The following is a 25,635-nucleotide window of genomic DNA, read 5'->3' as shown; positions in this document are numbered from 1 at the left end:
TCGCTCCTGCATTGCCTCCACCTCTCTCCTTTCCTTCCATCCCCATATTTCCGCCCCATATTCCAACACCGTCCCCACCAACCTTTCCATTAGCCATACTCTTTTCATCCAGTCTCTTGCAAACCTTCTCTTTCCCATTCCCCACACCTGTCTTATCACCGCTCCTGCTTTCCTAACTCTGTTCTTTACCTGCGCCTCCTGCCCCCCGTTCTTCTGTAGCTTATACCCTAAATATGTGAATTCTTTCACTTCCTCTAACCTTTTTCCTTTCCATCTCCACTCCACTCTCTTCATTCTTCCTCCTCCCTTTTTAAACCTCATTACCTTTGTCTTATCCACATTCACCTCTAACCTTTTCTTGTCCATATAACTTTCCATTTTCCCCAACATATGTATCATCCCTTCTTCATCCTCCGCCAACAGTACCATATCATCTGCGTACGCCAAACAATGCACCTTTTCCCCTCCCAGTTTCACCCCCCCCCCAACCTCCTTTTCTTAGCACTTCCTCTATATCCGCTATCAGCAAACTGAATAAGTGCGGACTCATTGGGCAACCTTGCCTCACCCCCCTTGCCGTCCAAAAATTTCCTCCCTCCTCCTTCCCCACTCTTACCTTACTCCTCGTTTCCCTGTACACCTCTTCTATCCTACTCCTTAATCCCTCCCTCACTCCCCTCCTCTTCATTGCCTCCATTAACACCTCCCTATCTACCGAATCAAACGCCGCCTTCAGGTCCATAAATGCCGCGACTACCTTTCCCCCCTTCTTGTTTACCCTCTTATTCACCAGATAGTTCAACACATAGATACTATCCATCACCCCCATTCCCTTCCTAAAACCTGTCTGACTCTCCGGTATCATATTCTTCCCCTCCATTTCTTCCTTTAACCTTTCAGTTAAAATCCCCACGTATATCTTGTATAGCGTTGGCATCAATGTTACTCCTCTATAGTTTTCCACTTTATTCCCCGTTCCCTTTTTCAACAGTGGCACTATTATCCCTTCTTTCCACCTCTCCGGCCATCCTTCTCCTCTCCATACTCTGTTGCACATTTCCCATACCCACTCTTCTACCCTCTCCCCTCCATATTTCCATACCTCACTTGGTACCCCATCCTCCCCCGCTGCTTTTCCTTTCTTCAGTTTTCCCAGCATCCTCTTCACTTCCTCCCTGCTTATCTCCTGCTCCTCATCCCTCTCCCTTTTTTCTTTTCCTCCTCTTACCACTTTTACCTCTATCCCTCCCAATAAATCCATAAAGTATTCCTTCCATTCCTCCGCCTTTATCTCCTCATTCACCCCTTCTCTCTTTTTCCTTTCCCTGTTAATAAACTTCCATACCTCTCCTTCCGTTCTTGCCTCTATCGCCTCCTTGTACCATCTTAGCCTCTCCTCCTCCCTTTTCTCTTTACACATTAGCTTATATTCCGCCCTTACTTTTCTATATCCTTCTCCTCCTCCTCCTTTTTTCCTCCATTCCCTTAACTTTTTCCTCACTTCTTTCCTCTTCTCCTCACATTCCTCGTCCCACCACCCTTTCCTTTTCCCTTCTCCACTCTCTTTTTCTCCTTCTCTCAATTCCTCTTCTATTCTTCCTATTTTTTCCTCTAGCTTCTCTTCAATCCCCTCCTTCCACCCCTCTCCCCACTCTATTTCCTCTCTTATTCTTTCTCCTCCCCTCTTTGTCCATCTCCCTCTTTTTCTTATTCCTTTTCCCTCCCCCTTTTTCCCTTTTCAGCCCCTCCTCTTCTTTCTAGCGTTACAATCAATGGGTGATGGTCCGATTCTATGTTATCTCCCACCTCCATTCTCTTTATCCTTTCCTTTACTCTATCCTCTCCCACCACGTAATCTATTACCGATTCCCCTCTTCCTCCTGTATATGTGTACTCCCCCTTCCTATCCCCTCTTATCCCTCCGTTAAAAATTCCCCATCCCACCTCTTCCAACTCCTTTATCAACTTCTTCCCTTCCTCATTAACTTTCTTGTCCTTTGATCTTCTTTCTTCTTCCTCCTCCCCTCCTATCACCCCCCCCTTTCTACCTGTCCTTGCGTTGAAATCTCCTCCCACAATCGTCCATTTATTTTCTTCTTTCTCTTCCATCCATTCCTTCATTTCCTCCAATTTCCTTTCCATGTCCCCGTTGATGTATACGCCTATTACCCTCCACTTCTCTCTTCCTACTTCTAAATCCGCCATCATTATTCCCTCCGCCTTTTCTCCCATTCCTGATACTTTTATCTTTCCCCTCTCCTCCCTTACCCCCATGATCATTCCCCCCATCGGTCTTCCTTTCTTCTTTCTCTTCTTTGCTGCTTGCTTCTCCCATCTATATCCTTTCGGTAACCTCTTTTTAATCGCCTCCCACCCCCTTTCCTCTATCCATGTTTCCATCATCACCACCACCTCCCAATCTTCTATTTCCTTCCAGAACTTTTCTTCCTTATTCTTCAGCCCTGCCACATTCCAAAAACCTATCTTCCATTCTTCTCTTACTTCCCCTCCTTTTTCCTTTCTCTCCTGTTCCTTTCTCCTTCCTTCCTCCGTCCCCCTTTCTCCTTCCTCCTTTCTCTTCTTACTATTGTTCTCCCCTCCTCCTTTCCTCCTTTCTTCTCTTCTCCCTTCTTCTATCCCTTTTTTCCTCCATTCCTGTCTTCATACCCCCTTCTTCCCCCCTCATTTTCTCTATACCTTCTCTAATTTCTCCTTTCCAATTTTTTAGCACACCTTCCTCCTCTTCCCATTTCCACCATACATCATTGATTTTTATCCTTCCATAGCTCGTCCATACATTGTTTCCTTTCCTCCTTTCTATCTCCGCGATCTCCATTAGTCTCCATTTTATCTTTCTCTCTTCTTATGTTAAATCATCTTCTATTCTCACCCTCTTTCCTCTTAATATCTTCTTCCTCTCCATTACCTGTCTTTTCTGTTCTCCACTTCCTAATTTTACTACCACCATTTCACCTTCCTTTCCCTCCTTTCCTTTCAACATCCTTATCCATTCTATCTCTGCTTTCGCTCCTATCTCTTTCATTAATTTCTCTACTCTTTCCTTTACACCTTCCTTCCCTTTCTCCATTCTTTTTATTACTATGTTGTTTCTTCTCTCTTCTCTTTCCTTCCATTCTAATTTCTTTCCTATGTCCTTCACTTTTCCTATTATTGTCTCGTTTATCCCCTTACTCCCTCCTTCGCCCCTCTCTCTTTCTCTTACCTCCTTTCTTCCTCTTTCCTCTACTCTTGCTTCCAAATCTATCACTCTCTTCTCCAGGCTCTCTATCTCTTTTCTCAATTCTCTTCTTTCTTCTCTCCATTCTCCCTCCTTTTTCCAAATTTCTATCTTCAATTTTCTCATTTCCTCGCCTAACTTCTCTGTTATCTTCTCCCCTATCTCTTCCATCATTCTCCTTAACTCCTCCTTTTCTATCCCCCCTATCTCTCTATTCAGCCTTTCTGTCTTCTTGCTCCTTCTTAGGCTTCTTTCCTTTTCTTCCTTATCCTCCTCTCCCCCTTCTTCTCTTTTCCTTTTCAAAAAATCCTCTATACATCCCATACTGCTCCTCCTCTCCTTCCCTAACTCCTCTACTCTTCTCGGCCTCCCTGCCTTCTTTTTTATTTCTTCCTCATCTCCCTTTTTTCCCCCTTCCTCTAACATCCTATCTCTATTGATCTCTATCCTCCTATCTCTAATATTCTCTTCATTAATCATTTCCCTCTTATCGCTTTCTTTCTTCGATTCACCTACTCTATGCTCCAACTCGCTCCAACTCGCTAGTGAATTCCCTAGTGAATTCCCTATCTTTTTACTTTACTGCACCTACTCCCTACACCTACTCTCCTCTACTCTCTTTCTTCCACGTGTCTACGTGTCCACGTGTCTCACCTTTTCCTACTTTCTCCTTTCTAACTCCTTACCCCTTTATCCTCTCCTATCCTTTCAATCTCTCCTCCTCTTTTTTCTACACCCTCTCACCTCTTATCTCCTATTCACCTCACCCCTTTTCTCACTCTTTCCTTACATATACCTGCCACGCTTTCACACACCTGTCACTCACTCTCTTACCGGAACCGGAAGCCGACATATTTTAATACGCGACATATTTTCATCAAATGTCATGTTGGCCGTAATTGTCAAGAATTATAATTTAATAAAAATTACATATTTTTAATAATTTTCACAATAAAAATTATATATTTAAATAATAATAAATAGAACTCTTTAAAAAAATGTTTTCAAGTATAGAATTCTTACAAAACTAGAGAAATACCGTCAAAGTTGCGGGAAATTATCTTTTTATAAGTATTATATTATATTTGAACTTTGAAAGTCTACACAGAGAAAATTTTTTCTTAAAATTTACCTTAAAAATCATGATAATTGTGAAATAATATATTTGGAGCATTTTATAAGAGTTTCTCTGATTAATATCTACCGCAATAATATATTAAAATTTTTTTATTGTGATAAATATTTAATCAGAGAAACTCTTATAAAATTTCATCTCACAATTTCCATGATTTTTAGGGTAAATTCTAAGAAAAAAATTCTCTTCGTGTATAAACAACTTATGCGCAACACATTTTGGATTCCGTAAATACAAAATATATTGTATTATTTATGAAGTAAGATTAAATATTTTTTACTCGAATAGTCTCTGCTGACTCTTTTAGCTGAATATTTAGAAGCAACGAAAAAAAATGAGATCTAAAAATTAAAATGCATTTCCAGGTTCTCTCCTCTCTATTATGTGTTTTTCCGATCCTCCATTCTATTGCATTATATAGCCTAGGTATTTCATCTCCTTTACCTCTTCTATATCTTCTTCTCCCCACTTCCACGTTCTTTTTCTTTTTCCACTTCTTCCTTTCTCAAAGACCATAGATTTTCGAAAAAGGATTAAAGATCAATTATTTTATCAATAGAAAATAGAAAATCGTTGATTTTTGTATTTTTGTATTATAATATTTTAAAAGACTTGTTTTATTTAAAGTTTTCTTTAGATTTAGAATAAAAGATACTGTATTAATAGAGCTAATGTATTATATTGGATTATATCATATATTATATTAATTGTATTAATTCGTAATGTTAGATTTAAGATTTTAGATTGTAGATTGTAGTTTTTAATGTTTTAGAATGTTTAAATGTCTAATGTTAATTTCGACTTGAAAAGAAATTTGTAATCCGGAAGCCATCCTAAGCCTGAGAGCAAGAATTATAAATAAATAGAATAATATATGATAAATTAAATAAATAAATAAATAAAATAATATAATTATAAATAAAAAAACTATAATTCTGCTATTATTTTGTTAACAAATGTAGGTTTCGTCTTACTGCTTGATTTATTATTTTATTAAGCATTTCGAAGACCAAAGTTTTCATTTTCAAAGAAAATATATAGAAAAAATTTCTATTATGGATTCACAATGAAGGCAGAATCATCTCTTATTGTTAGCATTCTATTTTCAACATTTCGATACAATCAATAAAATAATTTTCTCTTTCTCCAAAGATTCCTAAATTTTTTAATACGTTTAAAAACATCTGTTAATTAACTACAAAGAATAGAAATCCGAAGAGAAATATATTAATACTAATTATAAATTTTGTGTTCTAGCTACACAAAAAATTTATTATAATTTTTATATTTCATTTTTGGAGAAAATTCTAAAATTTTTAAAAAGAATAATCAGAACTTTAGTCGTCATTTATCGAAATTCGGAAAATGGGGTGATGTAGATTTCACAGAGACGACTGTTCTTCATCAAAGAACATCAGAAAAAGCAACGCAAACATTTTTAATATCCGGTATTGACAAATCGCAGCATATCGGTGGCTCTGGTAGTTTCTCTTCAATAAGAATATCTTATTTAAATATTGCGAGTTTACACGCAATAAAGAATAGATGAGTAAGCATAATAGATTTTTTTTCCGGCTGGAAAGTCGAAACGTTGAGAGAAAATTGTTGGATTTTATCGTAGCGTAATCCAAATTAAATTATGCCAATAATATTCTTTTTCCATTTTTTATTATATAGCTATTTGTGCTATTTGTCAAATACACAGTAAGAAAATTTGTGTTTTCTTGTTAAAAACGGTCCCTTTTAAAATTTTTTCTTAAATATTTAATACATTCATGTGTTAATTGAACTTAAATGTTAAATTATTGAAACAACTGGAAAAAGATGTAAAAATAACACATCTATTTTTAATTTTACACAATAAATATGTTCTGCTTTATTAGTGACAAGATTTATCTGTTAAAATTTACAGAAAAAAGGATGATAAAATCTAAAATCAATATATTTTTAATTAATTTCTACATTAAAGTTGTTAAATTTACATCAAATTTATTTTAAATTACTTGAAATTTTGCATTTATTTTATGTTAAAATATTAACACAGTATTTGTGTCTCCATTTAATATATCCGTATTATGTTAAATTAACACAAAAATTTCTGTGGACTGTTTGAGACATATGATATCTGTTTTTAATAGAAATTTTTCAACTATGTAATGATGAAAAAAAGATTAAAGAGATAAGAAACAAAGAGTATTCTTTCCTCTTCTTCTTTTAAATTGCGATCACATATACGAGCATTAAATAGCAAATGCATTGCGATTAAAAGCAAAGATACAACAGAGAATAGACCTTTCTCGAGTAATCGAAAAATTATTATAGCTAAAAGTTAGGCTCTAACAGTTTTTACTTCGACAGAAAGCAATTTCTCTCAAATTGATAAAGCACACATTTATAACAAGTCAAATGCAAGAATTATTAATTAATTTAAAAACCTGCGTTCTAGTGTAACAAAAATAATACCATTATGTCTAAAATATTCACAATGCTCTTCTACGGAAAAGTTATTATTTTAAAATAACTCCTATTCTTATTTAATATTTTCTCTGTTGTGTGGTCACAGTGGTAAAAATTTCATTCGAAATGGCATTAAATCAAATAATATCTAACAAGGGGACACTACACCCAGTACATCGAGAATCAGGATGCCAATTTTTTTGGTGATTCTAGAGGTCAAAAAAAGGTATACGTGTTTCGGCGTTTTGTCGAATGCTCCGTAGTTTTCGAGTAAAAAATTTTTAAAAAATCGAAAAGTGCAGCAGCGATTAAGAGCTAACTCGTAGGTCGCAAGTTCGAGTCCGTGTCTTGTTACTATTTTTTTGTTTTATCTTGCTAGTTTTGAAAAAGTGTTGTTGTTTAAATATATTTATTTATTTATGTAATTAAATTATTACAATAAAAAAATTTTTTTTTCAAATATTTTGTTTTTATATCTTATTTTTATTTAAATTATATTTGTCATTACACATTATATATATTTAAATATATTTAAACAACAACACTTTTTCAAAACTAGTAAAAAAAAGTAACAAGACACGGACTCGAACTTGCGACCTACGAGTTAGCTCTTAATCGCTGCTGCACTTTTCGATTTTTTAAAAATTTTTTACTCGAAAACTACGGAGCATTCGACAAAACGCTCGACGAACGGAACACGTATACCTTTTTTTGACCTCTAGAATCACCAAAAAAATGGCATCCTGATTCTTGATGTAAACCGCACCTCGACGCCATTAATTAAGAATTTGTCCTGATTGAAAACGTCGCAATGGAGGTGACCTATAAGATCTAGCGCGCGCCCTCCGCGTATGTAACGAGCTCGTCTCGCTATAGCGGTATTGCCTTCCGCTCCTACTGTATCGTCCATGTGACCGGGTGTATCCGCATCCCATAAGCACGAGGTTAGATGGGAAGTTTTTGCGGGTGATGAATAATTTAACAACGCTTCGATGTACGCGCGGTACGCATAAGCGTTGTTTGGAGGCGACACGAGCTTTTGATTGAAATACACGTCGATTTGATTGAAGATGGAATGAAGAAAATGATTTACGGGGCCCACGTTGACGGCGGATCCGGTGGCGAGACCGGGTAGCGGCTCGGTTTCTACACGTACCCGAAGACTTAGTAACGTGTGTGTGAGATCTAAATATTCTTCTCCGTGACCCGGGATGACGAATTCTAGCGGGGAGTCGTCCGAAAGCGAGGTCACGGGTTTGTAATAAATCCATTGCGAACTTTCGATGCTAGTTTGCGTGGGCGGTAAAGAGAAGAGATCGAGCTCGCTCTTTAAACACTCGCTCGAGTGTGTGTGAAGAAATGACATTTTTTTCTTTCACCACCTGCTCTACCAACGTTATTGTCACGAACAAACGTATTTAGAATAATGGCGATTATGAAAATATATCGTATACTGTACGCTTTTTACCGCTATTAGCTTTACGCCGTTTCGCGGACAACTTGAGTCTTTTTACAGTCGGAAAATCACCGGTCTTCAACACAAACGGATACAGAGAACATACATCCACGTAACGTATCTTTTCCGTACCCGTGATCTCGTATCGCGTTACGATATTTCCTGTGCGTCCGCCGTAAAATGAGTCTCGGGGATCGAGCGGTTTGACGTCTATCATTTGATGTCGATGTAGATATTCGCGCATCTCGACATTTTCATTCATCTCGCGATCAAAGTCGCATTCCCATTTCTCAATCACCCTATATCCGCGCTTACGAAGACGAAATGTCGTTGCAACGGTGTGTTCGTAGCGTGAATCACATGTATCTGTACGATCTGTCGAAAGCAGTCTATCGCGATTTACCCGAAAACATCTTGGACAACCATGCCAAAAACAACCGTGAAACTGTAATACGTAATATTGCGTTACGTTATTTTCTACCGACTCGTAGTATCCATCGACTAGCGTACCATCGCGTAATCGATATTCTCGAGCGCGACCGCCATGGATAATATGATGAGCGAGCTCCCGCTCTTTCCATATCAACCATTGCAGGGCTTTACGCGAGTGAATATTCGCATGTCTGTATCCCCCCATTGGAATGATACCGATCTCTTTTTCGCGTAAAAAGTTTTTTCTAAATACTCGCATACACGTTGAGGCGATGGTTGTGCATTCCTCGAATGGACACACGTTTCCACGCTCTAAGAATATTTTTCTAAAAGCCATACACGCTCGTCTAAGGATATCTACATCGTTACGACAATAAAGCAATATTTCACGTTGAAAATCAAACACATAGTTCGCGCGCGTCATCTCGGAGTGCCACGCGAGAAATTTTTTCGCGTTCTTTCATCTGCATAGAATCGGGTGAATAATATTGAACACCGGGTAACGCTCCGACATAAGACTGATTATCGATAGTATTGAATAAATGTGGAAAAATGCCTTTATTCGTACCTTCTGTCAGTCCAAAAGCTTTAGGTAATTCGGATAAACGCATCGGCATGTAATTGATACTATCGATAAATTTCGTATGACCTAGCGTTAATACAACTATTTTCGTACCGTTTAAAATGACTCGAGGCTCTAAGACATGGTTTTCCACGATATATTTCAAAATAAATTGCGCGTCGAATGATTTCGCGTTATGTGCGATGCAAATTATTTGTTTAAAATATTTTGTCGGCCGCGTTACGAAATCTACAAATTCCTGCACAGGGTTGCGACAAAATATAAATTCGCGAATACCACACCAGCGACATCGCACCGACATTTCATCTATTTCTGCACACTCCTCGCAAATTTGTTGAGCGACGCAGAGCGTAGGTACGTGAATTTTTACATTTGTGCTACCTTGGAGCGTTTCGTCTTGCCTCGTCTCAAAGTCATAAAACACGAATGCGACCCGGCTTTCTACGCGTTCGCGAGTCTGATTAATCGAACCTTCGGCGTCATCGTCGTCGTCGTCGTTTCTCCGCTGTTGTTGTTCGCTATTTCCATACGCGTGTTCGGAAGTGCTCGGATCGGGACGATTATCGCCATGCCGACGAAGGGGAAGCATGTAACAAAGATGATTCAAAGGTTGAAGAGAACGACACGTAGCGCAATAAGCCGTGTCGCATTCGTGTTGATTATTTCTTTGAATCAAACGTCCGCAATCTTCGCAAAATCGTATAGTTTCACAAACACTCCGACGTGATTTACCATCGTATGATTTTACCGCGCGATGACGCTCCAAGCAGGCATGATTGAAAAATTCACGTCTACAATTATCGCACCTAGTACGATCCGCGAATGATTGCTCGCACGGCGGCTCTCCGTTACATCGCGGACATTTATTAGAGCATCGATGCTCTCTCACATCGGAGCGGTAACTTAAATTACACGGGATACAATATCCCCGCCCGCCTGCTGCTGCATTTAAATTTAAAATTACATCGAAATGTTTATTATTTAAACTGTATAATAGATTTAGACGAGTTTTTATTTCCCGCTGCAAAGTGGTTAGAAATGCGTTTCCATCGAATAGCGGATTACCCCCTCGACCAAAAGTATCGTCGTTATATATTATTATCGCGACATTTTCGCTCGCGAGATATTGCTGAAAACGCTCGATTTCATCAATTCCACACCCTTCCTCCGGAATCGTGACACCGGCATTCCTCGTAAGTTGCAACGCAAACTCGCGCTGTAACACCGAGTTTTGTCTTCTCACCGCATTCCATTTCGCGTGTAACTCTCCCGTGCGTAAATTTCCACGCTCGTTAAAAATTAGAGCCGATACAAGTGCGCGAGGAAGACATAAATTATCGGTATTGGAAATTGTTAAAATCGAGCGTTTAGCAATAACATCGTGCGTAAACCTGTTACGGCCGCGACCAATGGGAGGGGTGACTTTAAAAATCCGAATGTTAAATTCTTGCGCTATATCGTGTCCTCCGCAACTTTGCGCTAACGAGCTTACGAGTTCCCAAATATTTTCGTAAGTCAAATCTCTCAAAGGTCGGAACGATATACCTGCGGGGCCGCGGGTTAAACTTGCAGAATCGAAAGATATACCGACGTAATCCCTCGGTTCGCACGAATGCAACGCGTACTCGTGAAGTTCGCGAAACGCATTTTCTAACCACTCATACACGTTTGCTCCTTCGGGTATCGGACGAATACGGAAACTAATTTCTCGTCCTTCTACACCAAAAGTTCTAAAGCGACGCACGTTTTCCGCCAACATTATTAAATATCTAAAATTACCATCAGGCTCTTGATTCGCTATTTCTTCCTCCGCTTCTTCTTCTTCTTCCTCTTGTCCACCAGCAGCCTCTAAATGTCGCTCTTCGTCGGAAGTTTCCTCAGCGGAGCGGGTTTGGGAATCTTCTTGTTGTATTCTGACGTTCCTTCCCCCACCACTCTGTACTGTGAGAAATAAAAATTATATTAACAAAATAAAATATTTAATAAAATATTACTCTCTTACGTTTGAATTTTTATTAATAATGTGAAAATGTTGTTATTAATAATAATTATGTTAAGTTCACTTACGTTTTAATATTCTTTTACCGGGGTATTTGTATCACGCTGCGAGGGTTAATACTCCGGTGAATATGAAATTTCGGGCGCGATGTTAGGAGAGAAAGAAATTCCTAATAAAATTTTATTTTAATTAAAATAAACAAAAAATTTAAACGTAGGAGAAGATTAAGTATAAAATATGAAATTATTACCTTCCTCGCCCATCCCCCCGCTATTTTCTTCTTCTTCTTCTTCTTCTACAGAAAACGTGGCGTTGTTATTTTCATCTTCCACTTCTTCTTCATCTCCCGTTTGTTCTTCTCGATCTTCCGACTCTTCTTCTTCATCTTCCGTTTGCTCTATTTCTTCTTCTTCCAACTCTTCATCTTCCTCCTCCTCCTCCTCCTCCTCCACTTCCTCCTCCAGCTCCTCTTCATCTTCCGAAATCGTGTTTATTTCCTCGTCGATTTCCTCCCCCAGTTCTCGCTCCTCTACGACCACGTTTTCATTCGCCGCGTCATCTAATATTCATCGGTCATATATTATTAGTATTTCACATAATTAAAAAATCTTTTGTGTTGATATATAGCACTGTAGTATTTTTCTTACTTACTTTCAAGCGGAGTAAATATGGCCGCCTCATCGAACGGACTTACTTCGCGAACCCGCACCTCTTCCACGTCGTTATCACTTTCGGCTAAATCAATAACCGGGTGTTCCAGCTCCGGCGTTAACACGATGCGTGCACGGCCTGGAACGTATATTATTTTTATTAAAAAATTTCCTGTTTAATATAATGTTTTCTAGCAGCGCGATATAATTTATGATGTTAAAAACTTACGCGAAGGTCCGGCGAAGAATCCGCTCGTCGTCTTCTATTTAATCTTAATCTAAGTGATACGGGGCGATTCTCTAGTACGCGCAACCGGTTTCCTGTAACGCGTGCGACAGGGCGTACGAAAGCTAAAGTTTTAGCGATTTAAATAAATAATTGGGGTAGTTTTAATTAATTTTTATTTATAATTAAGTGTAAAAAAAAAATAAAAACTTACCATTATTATCTTCTCCCCGGAGAACTCGATGAAAATGTAGGAGGAGATATTCTATGTGACCTGCTGCGTCGTTTTCTTTCTCACCACCAAAATAGTATCGCGACTCGATCACCTCACCCGCGATAATCACTAATTCGCGAAAAACACTAAAATGTCCTAGTCGGAATAATACCGCTAGCACAGCGTTGGGATTCCCCCGCGAATTTTCCAAAAATATTGAAGCATTTGTCTTCACTCGCGCATGTTAATTCATATATATACTTGTAAAAATTTTTTCCGCATAAACTCTGCGCTAGTGATAGACAAATTTCAATTACTTTTTTCAAACTCATTATTTGAAATTTAATAGTACACTTGCGTCGAATACGTGAGTACGCGAGAGACGAAATTCAAAAATGTAGCTAGCTAACTTAACTCCGAGAGCCGTATTTATACGTTTATGGAAATCAAAATGGGGGATTTTCAGGTAACTTTTTCGATTTATTTTATCTTTTTTATCTTTTTTCTCATAGACGTGTATTCTTACCCATGTTTTATATATATATATATATATATATATATATGGTAATCTTTGTTAGATACAGAAAATATTTAATCTAGGGCGATATTTACTTAATTACGAAAAGTTTATAGAAATCAAGATGAGGAATTTTCAGGTATCTTTTCTCGATTTTATTTTATCTTTTTTTATCTTTTTTTTTATCTTTTTTTCTCATAGCCGTGTATTTTTACCCATGTTTTATATATATATGGTAATATTTACTTAGATACAAAAAATATTTAATCTAGGACGTTATTTACTTAGTTACAAAAAGTTTATAGAAATCAAGATGAGGAATTTTCAAGTATCTTTTCTCGATAGCGATAGGAATTTTATATTTTCTCTGAAGTCAGATTTAAAATTATATCATTTATATTGTTTAAAAAATTTCCCTTCCACATTAATAATTATATCGTTTATATTGTTTAAAAAATTCCCCTCCCACATAATTTTTATTATACTACGCATGCATTTTCTCCCTATCGCTTTATTGTTTAAAAAATTCCCCTTCCACATTAAAAATTATATTATTTATATTGTTTAAAAAATCCCTTCCTCATAATTTTTATTTATCTACGCATACATTTTCTCCCTACCACTTTTCTATTTTATCTTCCTTCTTATAAATTTTCTTGAAAATCTTCGCTCACTCGTCTTTCATCGTCCGGACTTTCAAGTTCGTTAGTAAAAAAGTTTGTTAGTAAAAAGTTCTCGATTTTTCGATTTTTCCGTGTCTTTGATTATTATATCTTTGATTTTCTACGCGGTAGCAACTACCATGAACAATCTTAAGAAAATCGAGCAACAACCACGTATGTTGCTGTCAACAACATACGGATTGAATTCATCCTACACGAAGAAAATTCAAGTGGGTCTTATGACGGAAGACAACGTCGAACTGGATTTTCTGCCTGTTGTTAAATTAACATCTCACGGAGCTGTAGGGATTTGCTTCGACATGGAATCGTGGCAAAAATTTCAAGAAAACATGAAAACGATGTCGAGCTACTTAAACGGTGATAAAATTAATTTGAGCTCGATCATCTTTAACAAGATAATTGTAAATTTCACTACCGCATATGGTGCTAGAGCCATACTAATAACATATCGTGAAAACGAGCAAGAAGATCTTTCTTCCGAGACTGTGGAGGATACGAACGAAAACGGACCGAAGGCGAAGAAACGTAAAACTTACAACATTGCGATAGTCATGCAGAGAACGACTTTTCAAGGTGTAGAAAATATAGTTGATTGTGTGAACGCTAATTTAAATCGTCTAAATTTTATTTCAACTAATGTCAACGAATGTGCTCGATATTTAATTAACGAAATACAGTTAAATCTTCCTGTCAACGGTAGCATTAATAACAGTATCGTGAAACTCACGATCAGAGGTAACAGTAAGGAAATAGAACGTAATGTACGTACCCAACTGAAAGATTTAACATTTCTCGATGTATACTTTGAGATAACATTTTTAGAAATAATTTCACTTTATTTCGAACAAATTGTACATACAATTATATCAAAACGTAAATTTTAATAATTATTCGACGAATATTTTCTTGAAATGTTTGTGAATAATTTTATTCTGTAAAAATATTTTAAATATAAATCATATTTGTACTTTTAAAACCATTGTTCAATTTTCTTTCACTTCCTCTTTCCAGAAATTTCCTCAACATCCATGTTTCTGTTTACCTTCATTAAGCAACGAGTTATTTTAAAATAAAATTTTATCCGACATCTTTTCAACAATAAGCATTCTTTCTAATCTACGATGATGCATTATTTTTTTATCGTGACACGAGTCGGAATGCTCGCCAGTACAAATATTTGCGTGTTCTTTTTTTATTACCCTACGGCATTGTCAGTTACTACCTGCCACCGATCCCCGGTCGACCGCATGACGCTTTTCTTGGTCAAAATGTTTTTACCCCACCCCGTCTAATATCGACCATTTGATTCGACGAGCTATCCTTGCCATACGTATACCCTAACTGTTTTTACCCCACCCCGTCCAATATCGACCATTTGATTCGACGAGCTATCCTTGCCATACGTATACCCGTACCCCCATACCGTACCCTACGCAACTTTAGCTTAAATACCTCATCTAATCCTTAGACTAGTAAGATCTCGTTTAGCTCAACATACTAGGACCCTGCTCGGAAACACGAAGGCCCCAGGTTCAAATCCAGAGGAAATCAGAAAAAATAAAAAAAAAAAAAATTCTCATCCCCACCTTTCGGGGCCAGTCGCCATTTTTTTTTCCCCAACACCCTCTCCCCCTACACCCACACTCGGAAAAACCAGACGCCGGTGGTGGGGGAAAGATAAGATAAGACTCGGCGCCAGACGGGTCGGTAGGTGGGGGTTTGTTATGACGGGCCATAGTGCCCACTATACTACTAACGTGCATTTAAGCGTGTATGTGCGCGTATATGTAAATATTTACTTAAGCGGAATTCTTCCGAGCTTTGTTTAATATTAAATAAATTTTTTTTTATCAGAAATAATTTAAGTGTATGCAATCTTACTTGTATTTTTTGGCACCAAACACAGAATCAACCGTAATAAATTGTTAAATGATTATTTAAGCGTGCATACGCGCGTATATGTAAACCCACTAAAAGACATCACAGATGTAAAAAGAGTGCTAAGTTATATCTTTCGCAAGCAACAATAATTCTTAAAAAAAGTCGTAATTAAATATATTATCTTCTCAAAAATTATGTTTATAGCCAAAATAATTCTTTGCAAAAATTAATCATTATCAAAAATATTTTCTCAAAAATTATATTTATAAATTATATTTTATTTTTGTTAATAATACTAGAAAAAAATTAAAATATTAAGCATCAAAAAGTAGTAAAATCAAAAAATTGCGCTAAATAATTATATTGATAATACGAAAAAAAAGATTAAATATTAGCATCAAAAAGTAGTGAAATCAAAAAGTTGCACTAACAATAAGTAAGTGACAACATAATATATAATATTTAGATAAATTCCCTATAATGATACAAATGTATAATTATTGCTTTATTTTAAAACGTTTAAAATATATATAATATATATTTGATTACGACTTTTTGTAAAGAATTATTGTTGCTTGCGGAAGTTATAACTTAGCATTTTTTTTAAATATGTGATGTCTTTTAGTGGGATATATATATATATATATATATATATATCATTGGTATGATACATATATATAATGTTAATTTTAGACTAAATTTACAAATTATGAACTCGAGTAACTTAAATAAAAACAATTTTTTGATATTGACTTAATTTGATCGAAATTGGCTGATTCTCGATGTCAATTTCGATGTCGATGAGTTTTCGATGAATCGACGTTGAATCAACATCGATTCGACATCAGCATTTTCACGTCTTGCGGGTAAAGTTTCGTTAGCATTTCATTTGGTACGTAATGCGTATTTTCAAAATTACAGAAAGCGACCAATTTTGAACTTATCGATCCATTTCGGCGCTGCTAAAGTGAGTTTATCTAAAATTAAAAAAGCAAATAAGAAACAATGTACAAAAAATGAAATAAATATAATTAACAAATTATTAAATGAAATTAATAAATAAATTATAAAAAGAAATATAATGTTCGTAGAATAAACAAATATATAATTTTCAATAAAACACGTTCTATATGATATTTATATAATATATTCATATCTTTCATTACTTAACATATTTTATTATTATTGGTAAGAATAATATAATTTGTTTGTTGCTCTTTAAATTGATAATTGTGACAATAATTCAACGGCAAGAAATCTATTTCTATTGTATAATTTATTGTAGTACATCTGTCGCTATTTAGTTCGTGTGTCAAAATTTCATAACGTCTGTCTGTATGACGATCCTATCCGATTATGACGTCGTCGTAATTATTGCAATTATCACGATGTGTTACGATCATTCCTACTGCAAATTTTACGTCCTTTTGTCTAATGAATTGCCCTGTTTTTTTTTAAACGAAGTTTTTTGATCTGAAAGTTTAATGTTATACTTTAATTTATTATTCTTGCCATTTAATTCTTAAATATACATTTATAGCAAATTTAATTACCTATATTGTTAAATTAAAAATAATAATTACTCATATGTATATAGCTGTATGTGCAAAGAGAAAAGAAAGAGAATTTTTTTATTACTATTATAATATATTTTTTAATATATGCAGTGTGTAAAGTGTAAACATACTTCAAAGCCACTTTCATCAAATAAATAAGTCCTATTACGCTGCATAATCTAACAAAAGTTGTTATATGGTATGTCAAATCTATAACTCTTAGCATTATCTCGTTTCGCAGTTCATATGATATTTGACCAAAGCTTTCGCATGGTAAAGAATCACCACAATATAAATGCTGCCACTTTCTTCAATACAGTAGTTTATTGACAAGACAATCTGGGAATTTCTCAAAAATTAAACTATAACATCTTTTATTTTCTGAATTATTCGTGCCACTGCAAAGCAAACAAATTATTTATTTATTAGTCGCACTTGTGTATGTAGAAATATCTTTTAAAAGATTTCGATAATTCCAAATTTAATTTTATACTACTTACTATCTTGATTTCCAATATATATTGAGAGGTAGTTCTGTTAGATCATCCAATTTCATAGTCGGAACGTAGACCAAGTCTTCTTGCCACGTTGTGATATATTAATAATAAAATTATTTTTTGTCCATATCTACTTTTTAATACCTATGCCAGAAATTGCAATAAATTTATGAGAGAATGACAAAATGTTTAATATATAAACATACGAATAGCCATGCACACAGCACAATTTTCTTCTTCTGACGCCATATATAGTTATAATATACATTATATATATAAAACTTACATTTATACACATGTATTTTAGATTTGTATCGTTCAGTTTACATGGTTGAAAATTTAATTTGCCAAATATGTATTCGTCGAATGCATCGATAATCTGAATTTCTTCCGCTTCGTTTCAGTGATTATTGTCTATATTATTGTTTTTTCAATAAGAAAAAGTTTCAGCGGACGTCGAAAATATCGAATGATCTGGATGTTTTTTTTTAGATAATTTTGTATTTCTAGCGCGAAATTATCCAAAGATTCTACTACGTACGCGTAAGTTACATCTTTTTGGATTTGTAAAGTTTGTGCTACATTAAAGGTAATCCATTCCAAAAGCTGCTCTTCATCAGGTAAAGTATAAAATTTGTCCAAGCTTAATTTTAGATTAGAATTCTTTATAGAGTTAAATAGTTTCTCGTGATAATATTTTTCGGTTAAATCGCAACCAGTTCTTCTGAAAAATTTACATATTAAAACTGTGCATAAACATAATCTATAAAAATGTTAACATTATAAGATATATTAAGAATCCTATCGTGGAGAATGTGTAAGCAAGCTTTTAAGCTCATCATTGTAGAAAGAAAATTCGGTGAATCTTCGATCAACATAAACTAATGCCTCATAATTACATCTGTTTAAATAATCACGTAAATAAAATATATGTTTGAAATTCACACAATTATCGATTGATTCATTGTGATAATGCATATATTGTATTTCATTTGAGATACGTATTCTCGTAATTGTCTCGTATAATTGATACCCAATTCTTCAGAGTTCATAATTTGTTTCTTAGATTTGTATTCCTAATGATCTTTAGTCTTAGACAATATGTCACAATATTTTTTTAAAGAAGGCCATCTAAAATTGAAACAAGAAATGATTCAATAATGTTTTCAAATAATATGAAGAGTTCTATTGCAGCATCATTAATCAAAATTCAGAGCAATATATATATATATTTATAAAATAATTATAATTTTTTATTTGATTTTTACATATTTATTTATTTAGGATATTTTACAAATTATTCGGTTAATTGATATATTTTTATAATATTACAATTATAAAAAGTATTCTTTTTTATTTAAATTTCATCATATTATACAATTGTATGCTATATTTCTAATTTCTAATTATATTATATTATATTTATTCATCACGTTATGAAAATGAGCATAAAGACTGAGTTTGCATGTGTTTTTAATAAAATTTTTCAATTAAGGAAAAAAGTATTTTATTATATAATGTATTTATAAAAATTTAGTTACGTGTAAAGAGCTAAAATGGACAATTAGACGAAATATTTTGAATATTTAACTATACGCATTCATTCAATTTTCTGCGCCTTGTCTCTCATTAATGCGTTTTTTACGCGTTCGTTTTTATTAGATGTGGCAACTGAAAATACTTTATATCGCGATATTTCTTGAATATACAAAATTATCCAGTTGTTTTATATAATAAAAAGAATCGATTCCCAAATCCGACGAAGAGGTAAAGCAGGCGATACATGAGTGTTTTTATGTTCTAGAAAAAACTTTTTTCTAGAAATATCCAGGCACTTTTAAAACACTGGAACATTTTTATTATACGCCATGGGGATTATTTACAGTTAGAAAAATAATATAAAAGTGTGTATTTTTTGTATTCGAAAAATTATGAGATGTAAAGTATTTAATAAAATAAAAATGCTTTCTAATCGACTCATCTAATATCCATTGTTTAGTAAAGTCTGTTTGTTTTAATAAATTATTGTACATTAATTTTGTTATTAAATTTGAAATGTAGAAATATATATATATATATATATATTTATAAAATTTATTACGTATCCCGAAAAGTATCACACTTCATTATTTGATTCCATATGTTAATAATTATGGATTGGAAATGAAAGAAAAATAATAAATTACATTCTTCAGTTAATTTCAGGTAGAATTTACTATAATAAAATTTTAATTTGAGGCTTAATTATAAAGATACATAATGACAAATATTGGAAAGTTGTAAAAAATGATGACCTTTTTCGACATTTTTGCTGAGGAAAAATCGTTTCCAAATTGACCAAAGAATCCACTTGTAATCGTTGGTCCGTTAGTTGCCGGACACCCTGTAAATGTTGGAAACTCTATTGTGCCATTTTCATTCTACAATGAGCCTATCAGACAGAAGAAGACAGAGAATCACAGAGAACAGTATTAAATTAACGCGTAAAAGTGCGTAGCAAATATAAAAATAAATCATCTTTTAAATTATGCATCTCTTTAAAACTCGCACGAAGTAATACATTAATAATTTTAAGAGATGTTAAATTTTTCAAACAAAATATAGTTATTTTTATTTTATATATTATTTACAAAAGTACTATTTTCCTATTTTGAGAATTTTCTTTTTTATGTATTCCCTCTGCTACCCTTTTTTCGTGTTAATTTAATATTATTCTGTAATTCTCTGTCTTCTTCTGTCTTGAAGGTTTATTGTAGAATAAAAATGGAACAATAGAATTTTTAACGATACATTTTTATTTCTTTTCTTATGGTGCATTACGTGACAACGTGCACGACGAAGAGGAGCACTTTAGGTTAACAGGTAAAAATTTGCAATTTCTTTGAATCGCAATAAATCTCTCAGGTAGTGCATTCTTGTATGAGAAAAATATAATAGATAAAGTTTGGGTTACAGTTTTTAAAAATGTGCCATTAACAGATTATATGATAGGTCTGAGACACCCTGTATATTTCTTACAACAAGGAGTGTCATAAGCAAGGAGACGCGATGATTTTCATTTTATTTGATTTCTGTTGATTTTTCAAATTCTTACAATTATGTAAAAAATAGTGAATTACTTTCAAACTCACTCAATATCTTGCTCATTATTTGTAAAAACTAAAACTGCAGGATAAATAAATTCGAAATTTTTAAATGTATTTTCTGCTACTCTTTATTCGTGTTAATTTAATTAAAAAAAGGTAAAAAAAGGCGACCAGTTAAGGGCACACCATTAACAAAAATTATCCATTGCAAACCCATGTACAATAGAATTGTATGAAAAATTATCGATTATAAACCAATGTACAATCGTAACAAAAGTAATGAAATAAAAAAAAAATTGCGCCAAGTAAAAGTAGAAACTTGTACCAGTGGAAAATTAAAGTTGCAGACATATATAGAGTCGTATAATGAATCAATAAAAATTTAAATTTGCAAATGTAGAATTGTACCATAAAAAAACTTATCTTTTAAAAAAAAAGATAAACAAGATGCCAAGTCCATGCGCCATGTGAAAAAGTGTTAAACAAAAAAGTATTTTTAAGTAAAAAAATCTATCAATTGACAAAAATTTATGTTCTAAAATTAATATCTCTACAAAAAGTAATGTCCAATTATTGCGCGAATAAATAAACATTTTTATAAAAAATTAAAATTTAAAAACTTATGCAAATTTAAAATTAATATAAAATAAAAAGAAATAAAAAAATGTTAGTTAAAAAAACTGGGCGCGCTTCTAAATAATATTCTAATGATATTAAAATTAAATTGTTACTTTTAAACTCATTGCAGCGCGCCCAGTTTTTTTAACTAAAATTTTTTTATTTCTTTTTATTTTATATTAATTTTAAATTTGCATAAGTTTTTAAATTTTAATTTTTTATAAAAATGTTTATTTATTCGCGCAATAATTGGACATTACTTTTTGTAGAGATATTAATTTTAGAACATAAATTTTTGTCAATTGATAGATTTTTTTACTTAAAAATACTTTTTTGTTTAACACTTTTTCACATGGCGCATGGACTTGGCATCTTGTTTATCTTTTTTTTTAAAAGATAAGTTTTTTTATGGTACAATTCTACATTTGCAAATTTAAATTTTTATTGATTCATTATACGACTCTATATATGTCTGCAACTTTAATTTTCCACTGGTACAAGTTTCTACTTTTACTTGGCGCAATTTTTTTTTTATTTTATTACTTTTGTTACGATTGTACATTGGTTTATAATCGATAATTTTTCATACAATTCTATTGTACATGGGTTTGCAATGGATAATTTTTGTTAATGGTGTGCCCGTAACTGGTCGCCTTTTTTTACCTTTTTTTAAAGGTGAGTTTTTAGAGATTATATCATTCATTTTTGTATATGATAAGCATCTTTAAATAAATAAGCAAATTCAATTTTTCTGGCATTTTCTTATTTTAGGTACATATATATCCAATAATTAATATACAAAATTAAATATTATTCATCACACAATTTGTATCAAAATAATATATTTTTAAAAATTTATTTTAAATTTATTTAATCATTTTTATCATTGTGATTGTAGTGGCAAGGATTTTATTGCTCAGTGTCATTGCAAGCATCTGGCCTGTATATACCATAATATATTGTGTAATACATTGGCTAAGTATGACAATATGGATTTTGATAGATTCCCATGGAATATTGGAATTTTGTCGGACTTGCAGTCATCCACCACATATGCAGCCTACAATTAAAGAACGCATTTATTCCATATTATTTGCTTCCGTTATTGGCATAGTGCACATTTTTATATATCTCAATGCTGTAGATAGCAAAACATTTTGAAAACATCTATCTTTCTATGTTATCTGCTTTTTTGAAAATATTGCAGCAAATTTATTATGGCAATATGCTTGTCCTCCTGCAGTTAAAGAGGCTTAGTACTTTAATATAATCTTTATTATTTGTATAATTTCCTTTATCTTGGGAATTACAGCAATGCTTTTGTACTATATTGTCTTGCATCCCTCAAAAAGACAACATACTTCAAACGCACCAGTTCAAGCAATGTAACTTTGATATTTATTTACTTTAAAAAAGGAGAGATAAATTATACAATATGCAATTAACCTTATCTTATGACTTTTATAAATCTTATGATAAAATCTAACTCTCTCTTAATCTTTATTATGAAAAGAATCTCGGTATTATATGAAATAATTTCATTGTATAGTTTAACTTTCAAAAATTTTGCAAAATAAAATAACTCACATTGTATTTCTACCATATATATAAAAAAAGATAGGCAAATATAAATAAATAAATATATATTTATTATATGATATACAATAAATAAATATATATTTATATTTATATATATATATATATATATATATATATATATATATAAAATGTTGGATTTTTATTATATATATATAATTTCAAAAAATCTTTTTTATATGCTATTGAATTTTAATACATACAATTTTGATTATATGTATTTTAATTGATTATATTTATAAGTATTTTTATATTATCTTAAAAAGACTGCATAGAATTATTTGTACGACACTCTTATATGTATGTATAATTAATAGGGACCAACTACACATTTTTTTTCCACTGAATAAAAACAATCTCAATATTATAATTAAATTATAAAAAAGATACTGTGATATTTTATTGATGAGAAATGTACATTTATAATTGTATTAAATACAAAAATAAACATGCCATGAATTACTATATATACATATTTTCATAATTATCAAACTTAAAAATATAATATTGTTACCAAAGAAGAAAGCACTATTTAAAAACTCTAAAAGTTCATAATTTGTTAGATTAGTAATTAAATACTGCATTTTGTATAATTTTTAAGCTTTATTCTTTTATTTTTCTTTATTTAATTGAATAGATATTAACATCCACAATGTAGCATACAGATTAAATTAACAACCAAAGAAATAAATCTTAACTTTGAAATATATTTTTGTTTCTTTTAAATATCAATCAACTGGATTTTGTACTACTATTAATATGAATTCTTTATCTGGTGCCATCATAATTTTATGTTTTTTGCTACGTATGCGCAAGAAAGTTAAATCATTTGTTGGATTCAAGTCACGTACGACAGAACGAGCTTTATCTGACAATTGACTTATCAAACCTGCGTATTGAACTGTTGTCGTATTATCTAATGTTGACTTTATAGGAATACCTAAAACAGATATAATTTTATAAATTTTTGTTTACAACTACAAGTAAATCATGTCAATGATCTCATGTAATACCTTCTGCATTCACCACTATTGTTCCAACTACCCTTTTATGAGACTGAATTTGTTTCATAGTTTCTTCAACCTCTTATAAATTATTTCATCGAAATTTATTAATAAAATTTTTATTTTAAATATTCCAATAACGGAAGCAAATCATATGGAATAAATGCGTTCTTTAATTGTAGGCTGCATATGTGGTGGATGACTGTAAGTCCGACAAAATTCCAATATTCCATGGGAATCTATCAAAATCCATATTGTCATACTTAGCCAATGTATTACGCAATATATTATGGTATATACAGGCCAGATGCTTGCAATGACACTGAGCAATAAGATCCTTGCCACTACAATCACAATAATAAAAATGATTAAATAAATTTTAAAAAATATATTATTTTGATACAAAGTGTGTGATGAATAATATTTAATTTTGTATATTAATTATTGGATATATATGTACCTGCAATAAGAAAATGCCAGAAAAATTGTAAAATGGTTCCTATAGCACTGATATTAGATTTATCTTGTTAAGCTAATCGAATGCTGCGATGATAACTAGCCATTGCCCAACCCATGCTCACAAGTGAGCTGATAATGCTACCTGCTTGATGTACAACTGAAAAAAATATAGAAGCTAATTAAGAAAATTATTAAAAATATATGCATACTCATACATAGGCATTTATATAATTGAAATATTATTGAAATAATAGCAAAATATCTGATTTTGTATCACAGACTGTAAACTTGCACATAAATTATTATGACAATAAATTTGCATATAATAACATTAAAATTGAATGTAAAAATTGAAATTGAAAATATCTAACCCCGCACGCTGTCAATATAGCGGAGGGCAACTATTATTAAAAATATATGCATACTCATACATAGGCATTTATATAATTGAAATATTATTGAAATATTATGACCATAAATTTGCAAATAATAACATTAAAATTGAATGTAAAAATTGAAATTGAAAATATCTAACCCCGCACGTTGATTGATTGAAATTGAAAATATCTAACTCCGCACGCTGTCAATATAGCGGAGGGCAACTATCGCCGTCTGTTGTAAAACGTGCGAGATGGACATTTCCAATACATGCATCTATTTATGTGTTGTGTACGTGTGATATATGTGTGCGCATGTGTTGTATACGTGTGAATACGTGTAGCACGATACTACTATGTTTGCGTGGTCGATGATGACAATGATGACGTGGACGTTTCTTAAAAGAAATTTTTCATATTTCGACTTTGCATTTTTATATCTCTGCTTACAAATCACGTAGAGCAGAAATAAAGACACTTTTATTATATAATTCAAACTCAATCTATCGATTAAGTCTAGTATAAACTCGATTGCTTCAGCCGTTATTGAGAATTCGAAATATTATAAAGACTCAAATGTCCGACTCGCGTTAATATACACGGTGTCTCGGCTACGTCCTTAACTGGTCGCGAGACACTACCGTGTCTCTTGATATTATTCTGCAATTCTCGGTCTTCTTCTGTCTTGAAGGTTCATTGTAAAATAAAAATGGAACAATAGAATTTCCAACAATACATTTTTTTTCTCTTTTCTCTTTTCTTATGGTATGCATCACGTGACAACGTGCACGACGGGAGGAAGCATTCTTTAGGTTCTCAGGTAGAAATTTCAGAAAAATGTGGACAAAGCATGAACAACGTCCGTGGCATTCACATCGAACACGTGTTATGCGAATTGAAATTTTTAATAATTATTCGCGAATAATTTGTTTCACTCACTTCGATTTATATAATTTTCTATAGTGATCTTT

The 25,635-nt window shown here is 32.8% G+C and overlaps 4 protein-coding genes across 7 annotated transcripts; 1 reads left to right on the top strand and 3 right to left on the bottom strand.

Annotated features, from left to right (window-relative positions):
* Window positions 1-7,554: 7,554 nt before the first annotated feature.
* Window positions 7,555-8,196, bottom strand: LOC146722106 (uncharacterized). Its single transcript, XM_085485427.1, has one exon. The coding sequence runs from the start codon at window positions 8,194-8,196 to the stop codon at window positions 7,555-7,557; it is 642 nt and encodes a 213-aa protein (XP_085341553.1).
* Window positions 8,197-9,116: 920 nt separating this feature from the next.
* Window positions 9,117-12,575, bottom strand: LOC146722105 (uncharacterized). The gene is made up of 4 exons (XM_085485426.1): window positions 12,180-12,575; window positions 11,952-12,089; window positions 11,551-11,859; window positions 9,117-11,242 (listed from the first exon to the last, which is right to left on the bottom strand). The coding sequence occupies exons 3-4, from the start codon at window positions 11,561-11,563 to the stop codon at window positions 9,117-9,119; spliced, it is 2,139 nt and encodes a 712-aa protein (XP_085341552.1). The 5' UTR covers window positions 11,564-11,859; window positions 11,952-12,089; window positions 12,180-12,575.
* Window positions 12,576-13,363: 788 nt separating this feature from the next.
* LOC146722104 (uncharacterized) lies at window positions 13,364-14,480 on the top strand. The gene has a single exon (XM_085485459.1). The coding sequence runs from the start codon at window positions 13,710-13,712 to the stop codon at window positions 14,472-14,474; it is 765 nt and encodes a 254-aa protein (XP_085341585.1). The 5' UTR covers window positions 13,364-13,709; the 3' UTR covers window positions 14,475-14,480.
* Window positions 14,481-23,407: 8,927 nt separating this feature from the next.
* On the bottom strand, window positions 23,408-25,242 carry LOC146722103 (dynein light chain roadblock-type 2-like). Of its 4 annotated transcripts, none has more exons than XM_085485475.1 (4): window positions 25,115-25,242; window positions 24,289-24,444; window positions 23,838-24,172; window positions 23,408-23,764 (listed from the first exon to the last, which is right to left on the bottom strand). In XM_085485475.1, exons 3-4 carry the CDS (start codon window positions 23,893-23,895, stop codon window positions 23,553-23,555), a joined length of 270 nt encoding a protein of 89 aa, XP_085341601.1. In that variant the 5' UTR covers window positions 23,896-24,172; window positions 24,289-24,444; window positions 25,115-25,242; the 3' UTR covers window positions 23,408-23,552. The 4 variants fall into 4 exon arrangements, with proteins under 4 accessions (XP_085341601.1, XP_085341599.1, XP_085341600.1 ...); XM_085485473.1 differs by lacking the exon at window positions 25,115-25,242 and adding an exon at window positions 24,823-25,063; XM_085485474.1 differs by lacking the exon at window positions 25,115-25,242 and adding an exon at window positions 24,860-25,063.
* Between the last annotated feature and the right edge of the window lie 393 nt (window positions 25,243-25,635).

Source organism: Nylanderia fulva, unplaced genomic scaffold, assembly GCF_048542155.1.
Source record: "Nylanderia fulva isolate GAGA-0341 unplaced genomic scaffold, ASM4854215v1 Scaffold37, whole genome shotgun sequence".
Lineage (NCBI taxonomy): Eukaryota > Metazoa > Arthropoda > Insecta > Hymenoptera > Formicidae > Nylanderia > Nylanderia fulva.
The sequence above is the reverse complement of the archived record's forward strand: the minus strand, read 5'-3'. Positions and strand labels throughout refer to the sequence as shown.